Below are 21093 nucleotides of genomic sequence, written 5' to 3' on the forward strand. Positions count from 1 at the left end.
ATAAACTTCTTCTTTAAGGGCCCCATGAAGGAAAACATTCTTCACATCCATCTGGCTCAATGTCCATTTGTGATGGACGGCTAGAGATAATATGATACGAATTGTCCCCATCTTGACCACAGGACTAAAAGTCTCATCATAATCTTGATCATATTCTTGAGTGAAACCACGTGCAACAAGTCTTGCTTTGTGTCGTTCAATGCTCCCATCAGGTTTATACTTGATCTTATAAACTCACTTAGATCCTACGATATTTCTATCATTGGGTCCGAGAACAATTTCCCATGTTTGACATTCATGTAACGCTTCTATTTCTTTATTCATTGCCTCTATCCACTTATGGGACTTGACTGCCTGATAGAAGGTAGTAGGTTCATCTTGCATTTCAACCTGTGACAGAAATAACTGAAAATCCAGAGTGAAATTATCACAACTAACCCATCTCTGAATTGGGTGTCGAATTCTTTCAGATCTCCTGACACATGAATGATTGTCAGGTTCATTAACAATCTCATCAGTAATGGTGGAAATATTTTTTGCTGCTCTTCTCGTATAGACTGGTCCTGAAAACTTCTCAATCTCCTTGGGCGGCAAATTGTCAATCTCAATTTGAGTTGTGCAAGAGGTTTCATCTGGTACAAGAATAGGCACAGGAGCAACACTGCAATCAGATGAACACTCTCCATTGATGTTAGCAAACAACTCGACATTCAACCACGGAAAATAAACTTCAACACTATGACGCATATTTTGTAAGGAATGACCATCTTCAAAGTTCTGCTCATCAAAAACCACAATTCTGGATATCTTAACACGCTTGGATAGAGGCTCGTAGCAACGATATCCCTTATAATCATCCGCATATCCCACAAATCTGCACTTAGAAGCTTTATCCTGAAACTTATTTCTTAATGATTTCTCAATATGCATATAACAAACACAGCCAAAAACTCGTAAATTATCATAATCTGGGTGTTGTCCAAAAAGAGTATAATAAGGTGATTTATTGGCTAAAATGACCATCGGCAAACGATTTATGATATAAACCGCAGAGTGAAAAGCTTTTGTCCATAACTCAATAGGAATATGATTGTTATGCAACATGCTCATCGCACTCTCAACAATGTGGCAGTGTTTCCGTTCAGCCACACCATTCTGTTGCGGTGTGTGCGAGCAGAAAACTCTGCGACTTATACCATTGTTTCAAAGAAAAGCAATAAAGTCATTTGAAGTGTACTCACCTCCCCCATCACACTGAAAATTCATAATATTTGACGAAAATTGAGTTTTGACAAAGGCATGAAATGTTCTGAACAATTGAGGAACTTCAGATTTATGTTTCATGAAGTATATCCAGGTATAACGAAAATAACTATCAATGAAAACAACGTAGTATCGACTACCCGAAAGAGAACAAGTAGGTGCAGGACCCCATACATCAGAGTAGATAATCTCAAAAGGTCTTGAAGCTCTTTTATTAATTGAATTGAAGGGAAGAACATGACTCTTGCATAATTGACAACTTGTACATTGCTCATTACCAAAAGTAGGACTCAAACTAGATGAGGAGATAAGATTATCTCTTACAAGCTTTTCAACAAAAGAGGAACTACAGTGACCAAGTCGACTATGCCAAATATTTGACTTATTATATTTAGACAGACTAAGAAGACATTTAGAAGATGATTCATCGGACTCCAACGAAGCCTTCAAGACGATAGGAGCAGAAACACGAACAAAAGAATCTTCTTTGAAAGAACGTCTCCCTCGTTTGAAGGTCCTTGACATACACAGAAGAGGGAGTAAATTCGACAGAAGAATGTGTATCATCAACAAGTTCGGAGACAGAAATAATATTATTTTTTATATTAGGAGCAAGTAGAACATTGGACAATTTTATGGATGAATTTAAGGAGGATATTATGGCATTCCAAGTGTGAGAAATGGAATGATGAGTTCCATCTCCAGTGACAATACTGTTGTTATCGAAATAAGGAGATAAGTTCGAGAGTTTACCTGCATCTCCCGTGACATGGGTGGTTGCCCCAGAGTCTATATACCATACTCCCTGGTCATCTTGTGCTATTGTCATCTTTGAAAGAGCTGCCAATAAAAGTTGATGCACATCTCCACTAGATTTACTCCCATCAGTCTGCCTTTTTTACTAAATAATAGAATTCTTGCCTTTGTTCCGAGGGTTGCCTTTTTTACTAAATAATAGATTTTTTGCCTTTGTTCTGAGGGTTGAACCAACAGTCAGCTTTAATGTGTCCCCTTTTATTACAGAGGAAGCATGGGGGAATATTTCTTGGATTTCCTGCATGAGCATTAGGAGGCATATTTGGGGTAGGAAGCAACTCACGTCCCCCTTGTCCACCATATCGTCCTCGAGCTCTACCTCCGCGATGATTATTTCCTCCACCACGACCTTCTCCATAAACCAGCCCAGTAGCCAAAACATTTTGTGAGTCAAGTTGCCCACCATTACCATCAGAAAGGTTCTTCAAACTGATCTCATAATGTAAAAGTTTAGCCCGTAAGTCTTCAAAACTGGGTAAAACAGGCAAACATGTGAGAGACGTGATAAGAACATGATAATCTACTTCCAGTCCGCTTAAAACTTGTTGCACCTTATCTCTCTCTGAGATTGCACATCCAACAAGAGCCAATTGATTTGTGATGCTTTTTACCTTGTTCAGATATTCCATAATAGACATAGTTCCCTTCTTTAATGACTAAATTTCTCGCTTGAGATACAAAACTTTTGCCTCCGACATTTGAGAATAGGTTTGAGCCAACATATTTCATAGTTCAGCGGCTGAACAATCATTTGAAATTGCAATCAGTATTTCCTATGATAAAGTAGAAGTAATGCGCATGACTAGTGCTTGGTCTCTTTTCATCCAAGCTGTGAAGTCAGGATTTTGAATAATCCGAGATAAGACAACCCCTTTATCATCATGTATTTCCTGCGTGATAAATTGAAGCGGGGCTGGAGTAGATCCATCTAGATGCCCAGAAAGATCTTGGCTTCGTATGAAGGGAATTATTTGTCTTTTCTGGGTCAAGAAATTTGAATGATTGAGTTTTTCATAAACAAGTTGACTTAGAAAGCTAGAGGAAAGACCAAAATGAGTAGAGGACGAATCCATATTTTTCAAATATGGATTGAAAAATTTTCGATGCATTTGGATTATGGATCTCGTGTTGTGTATACCTTTTTTTTTTAAATATTAGTTCTGGTTATGTACCAAAACCACAACACAGATCCCTATGACGCCCAGTATTTCAGAACAATGGATTACGTGATTCCAAAGAAAAAAGATATCTTTTGTGAGAAAAATAAAACAATCGACCCAACAACAATGAAATAGAGAAAACAAAACTTCTGTTATAGAAAACCAAGATGTAATATAGTAGTCTGATACCACTGTTAAAGAAGAGAGAGATTAGGGGAGAATAATGAAAAGATTTTAGAAGAAAAGAATATTTAACCGAAACGATTGTAGAAGGAAAGGATGATTGAGGCAATAGAAGAGAAAACAGATCAGTTTTGACGTAATTTGGGTTTATGAGAACAGATGAGTCTTAACCTGATCTGGTTTTGAGAATAAGAAAAATGATTAGAATAAGGAAAAACGATCAGAGGAGAGAACAAATCATTTCAACGTGATCTGTTTTAGAGAAAAACAATACACAGATCTTCAGATATAGATCTGAAAAGAAAAACAATACCAGATCTGATATGATCAGATCTGTCTGTCTTAGACTGAATAAAGAAAAAGATAGAATATAGAGAAAATCGAGAAAACCCAGATCTGAAATTCAGATCTGAGGTAAAACCGGAGAAAAGAAAAAAAATCAGATCTGGACAGAAGAAGAGAGGGAAGAAAGATGAAACCAACCTTAGTGAGCATGGATCGGTTTAACTCGTTCTGATACCATGTTGGAATTTGTATTTCCAGCCCACGTCAACTTTCAGTAGAGAAAAAGATAGAGAATGAGAAGGGATTGTTGCACACTGAAAAGGTCATTACGTGACCCAGAAAGGTTGTATTTATATACAGTGATTTACAAAATACTGTGGACGATAATGTCCCTGATTATAAAAACAAAATACAAATATGTGCACATGTGCAAATTAGAAATACTAAACATAAAGTATGGATCTAGACCAGACGTAAGTCCAGAACCATATCACCTCTTCTTTAACAGGGTACAAGATCGCCAATCAGGGAAGCTGATTGGGGAAAGCCATAGAGAAGGACTCTATTACATGGATTTTTTGGAATTGCCTAAAAATGCTTTATTTTATAATGTTTAGAAACTATAGTTGGATTTGTGGCACAAAAAACTTGGTCATCCTTATATGTCTAAAATTAAACATTTTTCAAGTTTAGGAAAATTTTGTAATTTTGAAAGTTTTACTTATAAAGATTGTATCATTGGCAAAATGAAAAGATTACAATTTCATGATAGAACTTTTGTTTCCTTTAGACCACTTAAATTAATACATTCGGATGTTTAGGGTCCTGCACCAGTCATTTCAAAAGGTGGATATGCATATTATGTAATTTTTGTTGATAACTTTTCTAGAAATACTTGGATTTACTTCCTTAAGCATAAATCTTAGGTTTTTTCATACTTTCAAACATTTCATAAAATGGTTAAAAATAAATTTCAAAATGATATTTTCATTTTTCGCACTGATTCAGGGGGAGAATTTATGTCCAAAGAATTCAAAGACTATCTCAACTTACATGGCATCACACATCAATGATCTTATCCAGACACACCACAAAAAAATGGTTTGGCCGAACGTAAACATCGACACATCATGAAAACCACTAGGACTTTATTAATAGCAGATAAAGTACCAAAAGGATTTTTGGCAAAATATACCTTAACTGCTACTTATCTTATTAATCGAATGACAATCGAAAATCTATTGAATGTGATTTTGACAATGATCAAAGTACTATTGATTTTGAACATAATATTGATAATGAAGAGCAAACTCATAGGGATGTTAGTCTATAATATTCAAAACGTACATAATCAAATCTTCCATGTGCATTAGAAAAATATTCTGAAGTACCAACCATAAGTCATCCAGAATTTCTAGACCTCATAAAAAAATTGTCATACGAATCTTTTTCACCTACATACAAGGCAGTTATCGCATTAATACAATCATATGTAGAACTGTCACCCTATTCTCAAGCCAAAAATCATATAGAATGGGTAAAAGCCATGAAAGCAGAATAGGACGCATTAGAAAGGCTAACACTTAGACTATTCACGATATTCCTCTAGGTAAGAAAGCTATAGGTTGTTGATGGGTTTACAAAGTCAAAACCAAGAGTGATGGAACTCTTGAAAGATATAAAGCTCGATTAATGACCAAAGGGTATGCCCAGGAATATGGCATTGATTATGAAGAAACTTTTGCCCCAGTTGCTCGAATGACCACTGTCAGAACATTAATAGCCTTAGCTTTCATTAGAAAATGACCCATATTTTAGATAAATGTCAAAAATATTTTTCTCAATAAAAATCTAGTTGAAGAAGTATACATAGAAGGCCCACCTAATATTAGTATCCTTAAGGGTAAAGCTCTTCGTTTAAAAAAAACTCTTTACGGACTTAAACAGGCACCAAAAGCTTGGTATGACAGGTTTAGTCATGTTATGCTTGATATTGGTTTTCAAACTTGTTTGATTGACACTGCTTTGTTTATTAAAAATTCTGATATAAGGATTATTGTTTTCCTTCTCTATGTGGATGACATGATCATCACCGGAGGCGACAAACAAGTAGTTGAAAACATCAAAACACTTCTTAAAACTCATTTTGAAATAACTAACTTAGGTTTATTAAGATATTTCTTAGGAATTGAAGTTGCTTATTCTCCTCATGGGTATTTGATATTTCAATCTAAATTTGCCTTTGATATTGTTTTCAGGTCTGAAATTACATATGATAAGAAAGTGGACACTCCAGAAGTTGTCAACGTTAAAATGAGAATTGATGATGGAGAACTTTTGGATGATCTCACTCCTTACAAACAACTTATTAGAGCACTTTCCTATCTTTCCATTACTAGGTCAGATATAGCACACGATGTACACACAGCTAGCCAGTTTTAGCATGCTCCCACCTCTGTTCACATGGAAGCAGTTTTGCGTATTATTAAATACATAATGTCCTCTCTTTCACGAGGCCGCTTCTTATTTGCTTCATCGTCATTAGATTTAATTGCTTATTCTAATGCTGTCTGGAGAGGTGGTTCCAATAATAGACACTCAACCACTGGTTTTTGTGTTTTCTTAGGTGAATTCTTAATTTCGTGGAGATGTCTCTCTTTTCTACTAAAGTTGAATATAGTCATGGCGACCACGACAATAGAAGTAGTTTGGCTCAGACGTCTACTAGATGACATGGGAGTTGAAACAACACAAGCTTCAAGAATGTAATGTGACAACAAGAGTGCGATCTATATTGCCAACAACCGAATATTTCATGAACGCACCAAACATATTGAGATGCACTGTCACTATGTCAGAAAGAAATATCTACATGGAACCCTTGATCTGCCATATATTACATCAGAATATCAATTAATAGACCTCTCCACCAAACCTCTTGTTGCTCCCAAAATTCACTTCCTTTTAAACAAACTTTCGCTCATTGTACCGTAAGTTTGAGGGGAAGTGTTAAAATGTAAAATGTAACATATATAATATATATAATAATAATATAATATTAGATTATTATATTTTTTTTCTTTCCTTTTTATTTTTATTTGTTATCTAGTTCATTTAAAACTAGATACTATAATCTAGTCAAGTCCCAACTAGGACTTGACTAGAATATAGTTGTCGGACCTAGTCCAACTACTCTCAAGGAGAGCTCTAAAAGGGCTCTCCTTCACTCCTCTCCCTCTTGTATAAATAGGGGCTTCTCACTCTTGTATAAATAGGGGTGATCCCCCTCCATTGTAAATCAATGCTTTTTAAGCATTTCTTGTGAGAAATAAAAAATTATTATTTTTATTTTGTTCTTCCATTTATACTCTTTTATGGGTTGTGTTTGAGGTGTCTCTTCTTTGCGAGTTTTTTGTGCTTTTGTGAAAGACCACCATTTCATTACAAGACTTACCGAACAATCTTGAGGAGTGTTTGAATGATAGAAGCAGCCTCCAAGGGTGTAGTTTCAGATCTTAACATTTCAATAGCCCTCCCAAGGCGACTACAGACAATAGAAACAGGGTCCTGAATTCTTTTCAGTTCTGGATCCCCATTCAACTTTGCCAAGTAATCTTCGTTCCCTGCTATTTTGCATTCCTTCAAATTCTCTTCCACGGGTCTATCTATTTCCATGCACGATGAACTGGATGTTTGTTGCTCAGATAAATCATCTGGATCTGGTTCATCAACCACAACACCATTTTCTTCCCGGGCATTATGTGCACGATCATGGCCAACACAAATAGCTGCACCTGTCTGAGAAATATTATCTGGATCTGGCTCAACCTGGACTTTTACTAAAGAATCATCTGGATCAGGTGCATGAGAAGAACGCTTTGGCAACAGATCTCCATGTACATTTTGACCATCCACTACAGTATTCACTGACTTGTAATCACCACAATCATGTTCAGCTTTTCTGTATTCTGCAGAAAAGCTATTCTCGCTACAATCATCTGGATCAGGTTCCTCATTCTCTCTACTTTGACGTCCAGCAGGCCTTGTGAACACCACGGCCCTTTCTGCCAGAAAATTATCATTTATTTGAGAATCGTCAGGATCGGGTTCTTGGTTCTTGAGATCCACAAAATTCTCACAGCAACCATCAAGCTCCCAATCCCATTTATCATCATTTTGCAGCCCTCTCAAGCCATCATCCTTTGGATCAGATACATGTATCTCCCCAAACATTAATTTTTGACAACCGAGTTCTTCACTCACTGAATCACAAACCTCAGACTCCATATGGACATTTGATCTTCCATTATTTAACTGATTCCCTGATGTATTAACAGAAGCGCTCAACAAGCGACGATAAGCTGCTTGCACGGAAGAGGAACGAGCATCTGCTAGTTGATTCAAAGTTTCACCACCAAGCTTATGAGCTTTGGGGGTTATTTCGTCAAATTCCTCTTCATAATCATACATTTTCTTATACCCAGCCAGCATTCGACTTCTTGATTTTGTCCAGTCCAGACTAACAGCTTCCTGATTTAGCTGAAAAGGGAAAATGAAGGAGAATGTTAATGTCCATAAGCTTGGAAATATATCTCCATTGGGAAAAGAAAAATATACCTGTCTATCTAGTGCAAAGAAATTCTCATCATGTTCTGAATACACCATGTGAGCCTGATAAGGAAACAAAAGGGAAAATTAAAAAGCATAAAAGAGTATTTGACAACAGAAAACATCCAAATCAGATATACAGATAAGGATCTTTTGAAGGAAACGCATACAAGTTCATGTATCAATGTTTTCTTGATACTCTCATACTTCCTGAAGCCCTTAAGGTCATCGGTTCGCAGGCGCAGAGAAATCTCCTCCCCATGATTCTGTTCATTATATCATTTAAAGAAATATGGTGAAACCAAAATAAAAGGCTCGCATCATCTGCATTTGTTACTTTATAGATTAAGTGTATTTCAACCTTGTTGACGCCAAGAATACATTTAGGGCTGACACCCACGTAACCAACCGGCGCCATTTCTGTCAAGATTCCTACACGCCAACGATGCTATGATAGAGAAGGAAAATGATTATCAGAAATGTCCGACAGACAAAATAATACCAGGAAGCTTAGAGCATCAGATACCTTGTTCATGATAGCAACAATGCCTGGATCACTAGCAAGCATATGCATTCTTCGTAATGCCTCCGTGGCTGGGGGATTCAACTGCAATAAAGGAACAATATCAAACACCCATTCTTATTGGATAGCAATGTCAGACCTGGGAGGATATGCAGCAAAGCAGGCCTCCATCAGTATATATTTGAAAAGGAAACAGAAGAAAAATCAAATCATCATATAGGGACGAACAAAAAGAAATTAAAGCTTTTCTTTTTTCATTCTAAAGCTTGCATAAGGTAGAATGATCGTGAATGATTGCATTGTGTAGTAGTAAATATACAAGAAACTCTGCAAGGAGGAAACCATGGTCAAACTCAGCTCAAATCTAATGCTAGTTATCAGTGTACACACACATTTATCCTCAACCGCAATTCATAGCTATCTAAATTTTCAAATTAATGAATCAGCATCACAATGTAACAGCAATATTTGGTTATCTAAGGTAGAAGCAAGTCAGTAGCTAAATCCCAAAGCTTGTGCATCATGACCAAGAAGTTTTAACCACCGAAAAATGGGAAGAAACCAATTATAAAGCAAATCGATAGCAAGGTGGCAAATGCAAAAGGCAACTCTAGTGGGCAACTCCATGCGCTAGAGGAATCAACATTGTGACCAAGTAGTCAATGCTTTTGGTTTAGTAGAGTGAAATAAGCACAAGTAAAAAAGTGGGGAAAAAGTATTTATAGAAAATTTCAGACAAACCAAGAAAACATGCTATAAGCATGTATATTAACTATATGTATACCAGACAAACATGATGTAGCGGGGACCACCATAGAGCCAAAACTTGGAAACATGTGAAATTTCTTTAGGTAAGAAAGTTATAGGATGTAGGTGGGTATTCAAAGTTAAAACCAAGAATAATAGAACTTTAGAAAGATATAAAACTAGGTTGGTAGACAAAGGGTATGTGCTCAGGAATACAAGATTAATTATGAGAAAACCTGTGCGCGTGTAGCTAGAATGTCAAGTGTTAGAACCTTCATAGTGATAGCCTCTACTAAGAAGTGGTCGATCTACTAGTTAGATGTCAAGAATGCCTTCCTAAATGGGGATCTTATTGAAGAATGTACATGGACCCTCGATCGGGCTTGAGGTTGAGCAAGGTAAAGTTTTTAGACTTAAAAAGGCTAGGTTAGTAGCCAAAAGGTGTGCTAAGGAATACATGATTGATGATGAGGAAACATTTGTACATGTAGCTAGAATGACAAGTGTTAGGACCCTAATAGTCGTCGTCTCTATTAAGAAGTGATCGATCTACTAGTTAGATGTCAATAATGTCTTCCTAAATGGGAATCTTAGTGAAGAAGTGTACATGGACCCTCTGCTCGGGCTTGAGGTTGAGCAAGGTAAAGTTCTTAGACTTAAAAAGGCTTTATATGGTCTTAAACAAGCTCTTAAGTCCTGGTATGACCGATTTAGCAAAGTTACGATTGATCTTGGTTTTATATCTTGTTATACTGACACTGCTCTTTTTGTCAAGAATACAGAAACAAACATTATTATTTTACTTTTATATGTACATGATATACTTATTACTGGTAGCGATGAAAAGGGGTTGAATTCTTTAAAAATATTCTCAAAGAAATATTTGATATGTTTGATATTGGTGTTCTAAGATTCACAACGCAAGTCAATTTCAGTATGCACTTACGACAGTCAACATGGCTGCCATTATGAGAATCATCAGATACTTAAAGGGACTATAACTAAAGGGTTTTTACTATCCTCTTCATCGCCATTAAGTTTAATTGATTATACTGACTCTGGTTGGGGAGGCAATCCTAATGATCGGATTTCTACTACAGGTTACTGTGTATTTTTTGGGGATTCTCTTATATTTTGATGTAAAAAGCAACAAAAGGTGTCACTTTTTTCCACCGAAGCTGAGTATCAAGCAATGGCAACTGTTGAGATTAGGTGGTTTTAAGTTTAAGTCTTCTTAGATTAGAGGTTATTTGAAATTTTAATTTAATGATGGACTTAGATGTAATTTATTCTTTTTGGCCTCTCTCTATTTAACATAGAGAGTAGCCCTAATTACAGGTAAACGAGTTTTCTTATTGTGCAGCCGACTCTCTCTCTCTCTACCCAGGTGTCTTCTCATCACATCTACATTCTACATGGTATCGGAGCCTTTGATCTCGGGAGCGTGATCAATAGGGATTGATCTTCTCCAACGAAAAAAAATATATTGAAATCAGGTTTGCTGTTTTTTTTTGTAAGATCTGATAACAGATCTGGGATTTGACCCAGATCTGTTATCAGATCTAACGGAGCAGATGTGGATGTGTGTCCTTAGATCTGGAGTAATTTTTTTTGTCGTGATTCTTTTTTGCCGTGATCTCCTGTCGTGACTTCCTGCTGTTTGGAAGCCGCAACAATCTCATTTCATGTGTTGTTGCGTGTGATCGAGATATGACTGATTTGTTTAATCGTGCCCTGAAGAACTGATATTCCTATTGGCTGTCGAGCTTTATATGTTTGGGAGCAGCAGTTGTCGTGATTCCTTTTCTGCGTCTGCATATTATCGTTGGTCGTGATTCCCTGGATTTTAGTTGGTAGTTTTATTTCAGAATATGGATTTCAGCAGTCGTTATTCCCTGTTGTGTCATTTTTTTTTAACATGCGTGTTCTGAAAGAAGCATGTTAGTTTCAGACTCTGTCGTGGAAACAGCAGGCGTGATTCCCTGCTGTGTTGGAAAATATCAGGCGTGATCTTTGTGGGCTGTTGTTCTTTCTGTCGTGGAAACAGCAGGAGTGATTCCCTGCTGTGTTGGAAAATTCTTCCTGTTTGTGGGTTGATGTTCTTTACTGGTTGTCAGATTGCCTGATGCATGATTATAACACTTGTTGTTTAAGTGAGGTAATCTGATATTTTTTTTTGTTTGCTGAAATAGAATTACATCTTCAGTATGGCTGAAACTTCGAAATGTGATTCCAAAATTGAATATAATAGGGAGTATAAGGCTTTTGCCAATCCCTTCTCGTACGGCTCTTCTGTAAGGTTGAATGAAACCAACTATGCCAGGTGGTCCAGAACTTTTATGATGTCAGTATCTGGACATCGTAGAAAACATATTTTGTTGGAAGACGAACCCACTAAAAAATTGGAAAAATATGTTACTTGGGATGAAGATAATGACATAGTTATGTCATGGATCATGAATAGTGTCGAACCCCATATTGCAGATGGATTAATTTACTATAATACAGCCAAACTGATGTGGGACAATCTTCGAGATACGTACTCACAAAAGACTAATGTGAGTCGTATCCTGCAAGTCGAACAAGAGATATATAATTTGCAGCAGGGAGATCAGACCTTGGCCCAGTACTATGCCTCTGTCAAAGCTGCGTTTGAAAGACTCAATGCTCACAGGCCTCTTTGTTGCTCGAAGCAAAAGGATCATCAAGAACAAACTATGTTTGCTCGCTTTCTTACAGGTCTCTTTTCAGAATTTTCTGTTGCAAAAGTCCAAATGTTGACTGGATCAGATGTACCTACTCTTGTTGATGCATACAATCGTCTCAGTAGACTTGCGATCCCTCTTCCACAATCTCAGCCTGTGACTCAGTCATCTGCTCTTGTTGTCTCATCTGGTTATGGGCGTGAAAATATTCAGAATATCAGAGGACGAGGTCGTGGACGAGGTATGGGAGGTAGAGGAAAGCTTCAATGTACATTCTGTAGAAAATCTAGACATTTAGAAGATCGTTGTTGGGATAAGCATGGTCGGCCAACCTCTTCTTCATCAAAGTCATATGCTCCTAAAGCAAATGTTACTACTCTCGAGGCAACAAATGTACAAGATAATATCTCTGTAAGTGACAATAGTATCACCCTCAGTCGTGCTGAATATGATGAGCTGATAGCTCTTCGCCCTTTGAGTTCCACCCTTCCTGTAGCTGGTGTTGCCTACTCAACAGGAAATCATCTTCATCCGACGGACAGTAAGTGGATTATTGACTCTGGTCCATCCAGACACTTGTGTGGAAATTCACTTGTTTTTTCAGATCTAAAGGATATTACTGTTCATCGAGGAGTCTCATTAGCCGATGGGAGTTCCTCCCCGGATGTTGGTCAGGGAAATATTTCTATATCCTCCTCCTTACAGTTGAAAAATGTTCTTCATGCTCCAAACTTTCCTCAAAGTTTACTCTCTGTTAGTTGCCTTACAAAAGAACAAAATTGTAGAGTAATATTTGATCCGATGGGTTGTCATTTTCAGGATTTGCTGACGGGGAAGAAGATTGGTGGAGGCTATGAAGAAAATGGAGTCTACTACCTACATCATCCAGTGGGTAATGTTCATGCTGCAGTGGAACACTCATTCAGTCTTGTTCAGTGGCATCGTCGTCTTGGTCATCCTTCATTGTCAAAGCTTTGTTCGGTCTTTCCTCAAATTCCTTCCACTACATCATTTCATTGTGAAGCATGTCAGCTGGGCAAGCATCATCGAAGTTTGTTCCCTTCGAGTCAGAGTTAGTCTAGTAATAAAGTTTTTGAACTTCTTCATGCAGATGTATGGGGTCCTAATAAGATTCCTATTAGGACTCGGTGTTGATACTATCTTGTTATTGTTGATGATTTCTCTAAGTTGTCATGGGTGTTTTTAATAAAAGAACGATCTGAAGTTCCAAGTATTATCAAATCCTTAATTCTTGAAATAAAAACTCAGTTTGAATCTATTGTCAAGATTGTTCGCACTGATAATGCTCTTGAGTTTAAATCAAAAGTTCTGTTACAATTTTACCAAGATCATGGCATTCAACCCCAAACTTCATGTGCCTATTCATCTCAACAAAATGGGGTGGCTGAGCGAAAACATCGGCACCTGCTTGATGTTGCTCGGACCATTATGATTCAATCTAATGTTCCTACGTTATACTGGGGTGATGCGATTACCACTGCTTGTTATCTGATCAACCGCATGCCTTCATCTTCTGTGGGTGATCAAATTCCATTACATATCCTAAAACCTAATGCCCCACTCTTCTCTTTCTCGCCAAAAATATTTGGATGTGTTTGTTTTGTATACAAACTTGGCCCTGACCGTGATAAATTAGCTGCTCAAGCTACAAAATGCATATTTATAGGTTATCCCAAAAATCAAAAGGGATATCGATGTTATGATCCTATTTCTCACCGAGAGTATGTCAGTGCGAATGTATTTTTTTTAGAATCCACTCCATATTACTCTAGTACCGGTTCCCCGCTGCAGGTTGATCCAGCTGAGTCTTTTCCATTACCTATACCTCCTTTTCTTTTGGAATTTGTGCCCTCATTACCGAACCAAACTTCATCCTCTTCAAGATTTAATAATCCTCCATTGGTATATGTGCGTAGAGCTCCACCTCCGCAAGTGCCTTCATCTTCTTCTTCCCCTGAGGTAAGTTCTACTGACACTAGTGATCTTCATGATGATGATAACAGGCCTATTGCTCTACGCAAGGGGACACGACAATGTACCTTATATCCCATATCTCATTTTGTCTCCGATGCCAGAATTGGGAATCAGATGAAAACTTTTATTTCAGCCTTATCTGCTGAAACTATTCCTCTGAACTATCAACAGGCAGAACTTGATAACCGCTGGAAGCTGGCTATGCAAGAAGAAATGGATGCTTTAATATCTCAGCATACATGGGATCTAATTGATTCCTCAGCAGATGCTGACATTGTTGGATGTAAATGAGTATATACAATAAAATACAAATCTGATGGTTCTATTGAAAGGTACAAGGCCAGATTAGTAGCAAAAGGGTATACTCAAACATATGGTATTGATTTCTTTGAAACCTTTTCTCATGTTGCACGGATGGGTACCATTCGTCTTGTTCTCTCAGTAGTTGTTCAACATGGTTAGAGCTTGTGCCAATTAGATGTGAAAAATGCATTTCTATATGGGGATCTATCTGAGACCGTTTACATGCAACAACCTCCAGGATTCGAGGTTGAGGGGGAGTGTCAGAAGGTGTGTAGATTAAGAAATGCGATTTATGGCTTTAAACAAAGTCCTCATGCATGGTTTCAAAAGTTGTTTGAAGTGATGTCACGCTTTGGCTTTAATAGGTCAGCGGCAGATCATACACTATTTATCAAGAAAACTAACTCAGGCATAGTTGTTATGGTGGTATATGTGGATGACATCATTCTTACAGGAGACAATGTGAAAGATATTGAAGCTACAAAAGTTGTTTGAAGTGATGTCACGCTTTGGCTTTAATAGGTCAGCGGCAGATCATACACTATTTATCAAGAAAACTAACTCAGGCATAGTTGTTATGGTGGTATATGTGGATGACATCATTCTTACAGGAGACAATGTGAAAGATATTGAAGCTACAAAAGCTCATCTTCAAAAACACTTTGTTACAAAAGACCTTGGTTCACTTAGATATTTTCTGGGTATAGAAGTTGTCAGGAGTCGTGAAGGGTTGGTTTTGTCTCAAGGGAAGTATGTTCTTGACTTATTAAAGGAAACAGGAATGTTGGGAGCTAAACCAACAAATATTCCCATGGACCATAAAGTTCAGTTGTTTGAAGAAGGGTCAAAACCGGTTGATAGCAAAAGTTATCGCTCCCTAGTAGGGAAGCTACTGTATGTAACTGTGACAAGGTCGGATATTACTTTAGCAGTAAGCAAAGTTAGCCAGTTTATGGACAAACCAACTGAGGTACACTGGAATGCAGCTATAATGATTCTCAGATATCTAAAATCTTCTCCTGGAAAGGGGTTGTTGTTCAGGAAAGGTGGAACTCTGGAGATAGTGGCCTATTCTGATGCTGACTATGCAGGATCTGTAGTGGATAGAAAATCTACCACAGGATTCTGTGTGTTTCTGGGAGACAACTTGATTTCTTGGAGAAGTAAGAAACAAAATGTGGTTTCTAGGTCGAGTGCAGAATCGGAATATCGGGCTATGGCCCAAACAGTTGCTGAATTGATGTGGGTTCGTACTGTTCTTCATGATCTTCAGGTGAAGATTTCCTCTCCTATGACCATGATGTGTGATAACAAGGTTGCAACATATATAGCGAACAATCCTGTCTTTCATAAGAGAACAAAGCACATTGAGATTGATTGCCACTATGTAAGAGATATGGTTCAAGCTGGTCATATCACTACCAAATATCTAAAGTCGGAAGACCAAGATGCAGATATGTTTACAAAGCCTCTTGCTAGACCAAATTTCTCAAAATGTTGTGACAAGCTGAGCATGATTGATATCTATGCTCCAGCTTGAAGGGGAGTGTTGAGATTAGGTGGTTTTAAGTTTAAGTCTTCTTAGATTAGAAGTTATTTAAAATTTTAATTTAATGATGGACTTAGATGTAATTTATTCTTTTTGGCCTCTCGCTATTTAACATAGAGAGCAGCCCTAATTACAGGTAAACGAGTTTTCTTATTGTGCAGCCGACTCTCTCTCTCTCTCTCTCTCTCTCTACCCAGGTGTCTGCTCATCACATCTACATTCTACAACAACCACTAACACTGAAATTGTTTGGCCAAGAAGTATGTCAAAGGATATGGGCATACGATAATGTGATGTGACAATAAAAGTGTCATATACATTTGAAGTACACCTTTCATAAACGAACTAAGCACATAAGATGGACTGTCATTATGTTCGGAAAGAAATTCTTTAAGGGAACCACTGAGTTACCATATGTAACATCATAATATCAGCTTGCCAACTTCATTAAAGCCTTGCCATCGCCTTGATTATCTTTTCTTTTAAGCAAATTGCTGGTCATCTCCCTGTTAGTTTCAGGGAGACTGTTAAATGTATTGGTTGACTATATATATATATATATTATTTTGGGTTAACATTTATATTTATATCAATATGTATATATTAATGTATATATATGTATGTTTTATTAAATTTCTTGATGTAAATGTAATAGGTAATGTCCTCAAGGGCATTATAGTCTTTTTTATTTTATGTAATAGGTTATGCCTAATAGGGGCAGTTTCGTTTTTTTTTTTTTTTACTTTTGTTTTTATTTGTTGTCTTTTCTAGCCATTAGTGGCATTGTGATTGTGCTCCTTCTCTTGTGTTCTCATTACAGAATTTATATACCCAAGAACTGATTGAGATGCAATTTCAAACTCAACCTAACATATCGGCACGACAAAATTGGGTCAAGACGGGTCTATTAGGTCTTGATTTAATACACAAGAACTCCCCGAGATCCAATTTCAAAATCAAGGTGACTGATCAGTCTAACAAAATTGGATCAGCTCTAGGTGGGAACGGACCACATAAATAAAGTTGCAAGGAAGTTCAATGTGGATATCCATTGAACAATCGAAACCTAACTCACATACTTTTATAGCTCAATGTAAATCCATCACCAAAAAGCAAACTCTAAAAGAAATATATACATGCATACTACATGTCAAAGACCAAGCTTGTATGCACAGTTTGGCACACGGGTGAAAGAGTGCACCAGATGTGTATGCATAGTCTCAAGACGAACAGACCTTGTCGTGTGCAGTGGCATTGTGAGGCAGCATTGTTGGCACAACCTATCGTGTGGGTGATAGAAAGGCACTCGGCGTTCAAGTAAGGCGACGAGCATTGGGCAAGAGTTGTGTGTATTGTCTTGTATTGTGCGAGAGTTAAAATGCAGCAAGCACAGTGTTGAGCACCATTGAGTGAGGAATGCATCGGATGAAGTAGCAAGCATTATTCGTTAGGCTGACATCGTGTAATGCGATGAATACCGGTCCCGGTGTTTGTGCGATGGTGTGTTGATGGCAAATGAGGTGGCAGCAGGCAGTATGTGTTGGGCTAATGGTGGCGTGCAGTGGTAGCATGTCATATGATGAGCAACGGTATTGGCATCGTTGCAACGATATGTGATACATCGGATGTAGTGCGTTGTTCTAGATTGAGTTGGGCCAGCAGACTAGAGGATGCCTTTGGAGATTTGGTTAAGTACATCTATACTCTGATAAGCATCACACACAGTGTTTGGTACACACGAGGTTGCGCATGGGTTAGGACTAATTACCCTAGGAATCAAATTAAGTAGTCCTAACCATGAAGACGCCTTTGGAATAGGGTTCTTACACAAACAACAGATAGAAAAGAAAAGAAAAGAAAAGAAAAGGAGATAAATTCTCAATCTGGCATCTTATCCTATTGTAGGGTCGTTTAGCAATATATAGATATCAAGACTGTGCGAGATTACAATAATACCCTTGATATGATTGGGTATTTACAATTACAATATATTATAACTACTAGACCCATATCCAGATCCGAACTTATCTAAAACATATTCTTAACATGCCCCTTCAAACTGAATAAATATAGGATGTATTTTCTTAGATTCGACTTTTTCCCTGACAAAATGTTGATCGATCTCCACATGTTTCATTTTTCCATGTTGATCTGGATTAGTGGAAATAAAAACTATACAACAAGGAGCTGAAAATACGTTGATGTAAGCTACATAAAATATGCTTGATCCGTGCAACCTCAGCAGTAATAGCTGCCATGGCCCGATAAGCGAGCAACTATTTTTTGTTTCCTGCTTGCCCAAGAGACGAGATGAGAACCTAAATAGATACCATAGCTAATGACTGATCGTCTCGATGTGGGATCATGAGCCCAATCAACATCTGAATATGCAATCACCTTAATAGAATGATGTGTATTCATATTTACCGGTTTGGTGGAAACGAGCCAATCAAAAAGAGTACCTTTGATAAATCGAAGAATGTGTAATGAAAAGAGGCGGAAGCACCAATAGAGCAAAATCACTCTTTAAGAGTGACCACAAGAGCCAAGAACACAAACACTAAAAGTGTATACACAAAACTCACAAAAGTAGGAAATGACTTAAAGTCATAAGTTGAATATTATTGAAGAAAGAAAGAGGAGGGTGAAAACCCAATGCTTTTACAAGGGGAGAGTCTCCTCTATTTATAGAGGAGGAGAACTAAAAGGAGACCATAAAGGGGGGCTCCCTTCTAGTCGTTGGGAGCCCCAACGGTCATAAATATGATCGTTGGGGCCCCAACGACTAGATGGGTAGGGCCCCTTATGGTACTCCAAAGAGAAAAATAAGAAATAAAAAAGAAAAAGGAAAAAGAGAAAAAGAAAGAAAAAATGAAAAAATAAAAAGGAAGAATTACATGGTAATTTACCAAAACACCCCTATCGGGTTTTTGGTTGTACAGAAAAACAAAAAAAGAAAAAGAATTATGTATATATACATATATGTATATATATACTTATATATATACAAGTGTATATATATATATATAAGTATATGTATATATATATATATTAATATATACATAATTTAACACGCCCCCTCAAACTTTACGGGGAGAAGACCGAAAGTTTGCTAAGAAGAAACATGAATCGTGGAGTTGGGAGCGCCTTGGTGAAGAAGTCAGTCAGTTGATATTCTGAAGTAACATATGGTAATGTGATGGTCCCTCTGAGATATTCGTCTCGAACATAATGGCAATCCATTTCGATATGCTTGGTCCGCTCATGAAAAGTGTAATTCCTGGCAATGTATATCGCACTTTTGTTATCACAGCAGAGTTTGGTGGGAGTGGAAATGGGAATGCCCATGTCACCAAGGAGACTTTTGAGCCATACGATTTCCATAGTTGTCATTGTCATGGCCCGATATTCAGCTTCAGTGGATGATAGTGAGACCTTCTGTTGCTTCTTGCATCTCCACGAAATGAGAGATTCACCTAAAAAAATGCAAAGACCCATAATTGAGATACAATCATTGGGATTTCCTCCCCAGTCAGCATCAGTAAAAGCAGTTAACTCAAGAGATGAGGAAGAGGATAAGAAGAGTCCCTTGGAGATGGTATTTTTGATGTATCGCACAATTTTCATTACGGCCGCCATATGAACCGAAGTAGGTGCATGCTGAAACTGACTTGCTGCATGAACCGCATGAGCTATATCTGGACGTGTGATGGATAGATAGGTGAGGGATCCAATTAATTGACGAAAGGGGGTTGGATCTTCAAGAGGAACACCATCCTCAAGTCTCAGTTTTGCATTGATAACTTCGGGAGTCTCAACTTTCTTATCATCGGATATTCCTGATTTGGTACAAATTTCTGCAGCTAATTTCATTTGAGATAGAATGTATCCTCGCGCGGAATAAGCCACTTCAATTCCTAAAAAATATCTCAAGTATCCAAGATCAGACATATCAAAAGTTTCTTTTAACATAGACTTTACATCATTTACCCCCTTTTTGTCATTCCCAGTGATGATCATATCATCAACATATAGCAGAAGCATAACAATGGAGTCACCTGTCTTTTTAACAAAAAGAGCAATGTCAGTATAGCAAGAAGTAAATCCTAAGTTGATTAATACATTACTAAACTTGTCATACCAAGCCTTAGGAGTTTGCTGAAGACCATATAAGGCCTTTTTTAATTTTAAAATTTTTCCATTTAAATTCATACCTGGAGGAGGTTCCATATAAACTTCTTCATTTAAATTTTCATTCAAAAAGGCATTTTTGATATCAAGTTGAAAAATTGGCCATTTTTAACAAAGACTATAGCAATAAGAGCTCGAACACTAGTCATTCGTGCAACTGGGGCAAAAGTTTTATCATAATCTACCCCATACTCTTGGGCATATCCTTTGGCTACTAACCTAGCCTTATATCTTTCTAATGAACCATCACTCTTAGTTTTTACTTTAAAAACCCATCTACATCTAATGGGTTTCTTGCCATTGGGTGGATGAATGATTTCCCAAGTTTGTGCCCTTTTAAGAGCATTAAGTTCAAGTTCCATAGCTTCATTCCAATGAGCATATTGTTTAGCATCATTGTAATGAGATGGTTCATGAAAGGAGTGAAGAGCAAGTAAACATGCTCGAAAATTTGGAGAAAAAGAATCATAAGAAACAAATCTATTTGGTACTTTGGAAATACGATTTGATCTTCTTTGAGAGGTTTCTTCGATCGACTCACTTTGAGAGAATTTTTCAAGGGCATAAGGAGGATTTCTTTCATTCCTTCTAGAGTAGACTTGTATTTGTCTTGAAACATTTTCTTCTAAATTTTGATCATCATTTGAATGTTCAAAATGATCTTCAATGAGAGGTTCACTAGGATCAATATGATCATCTATGATGTTTTCTTGAGGCAACAAGTCAAATAGAAAGGAATAATCAATATTTTCATTTGGTTGGTGC

General features: G+C 37.3%; 1 protein-coding gene across 2 annotated transcripts in view; it reads right to left on the reverse strand.

Moving 5' to 3' along the window:
- LOC149812064 (uncharacterized) overlaps window positions 1–21093 on the reverse strand; it is a 162495-nt gene that overhangs the window by 126616 nt on the left and 14786 nt on the right. For both annotated transcript variants that reach the window (XM_089993726.1, XM_089993725.1), the window contains exons 4-5: window positions 8842–8922; window positions 8677–8763 (exon numbers count right to left, since the gene is read on the reverse strand). In XM_089993726.1, the coding sequence (XP_089849852.1) occupies window positions 8677–8763; window positions 8842–8922 (168 nt within the window). The remainder of the gene's footprint in view (window positions 1–8676; window positions 8764–8841; window positions 8923–21093) is intronic.

Source organism: Nuphar pumila, chromosome 17, assembly GCF_984573655.1.
Source record: "Nuphar pumila chromosome 17, dmNupPumi1.hap1.1, whole genome shotgun sequence".
NCBI lineage: Eukaryota > Viridiplantae > Streptophyta > Magnoliopsida > Nymphaeales > Nymphaeaceae > Nuphar > Nuphar pumila.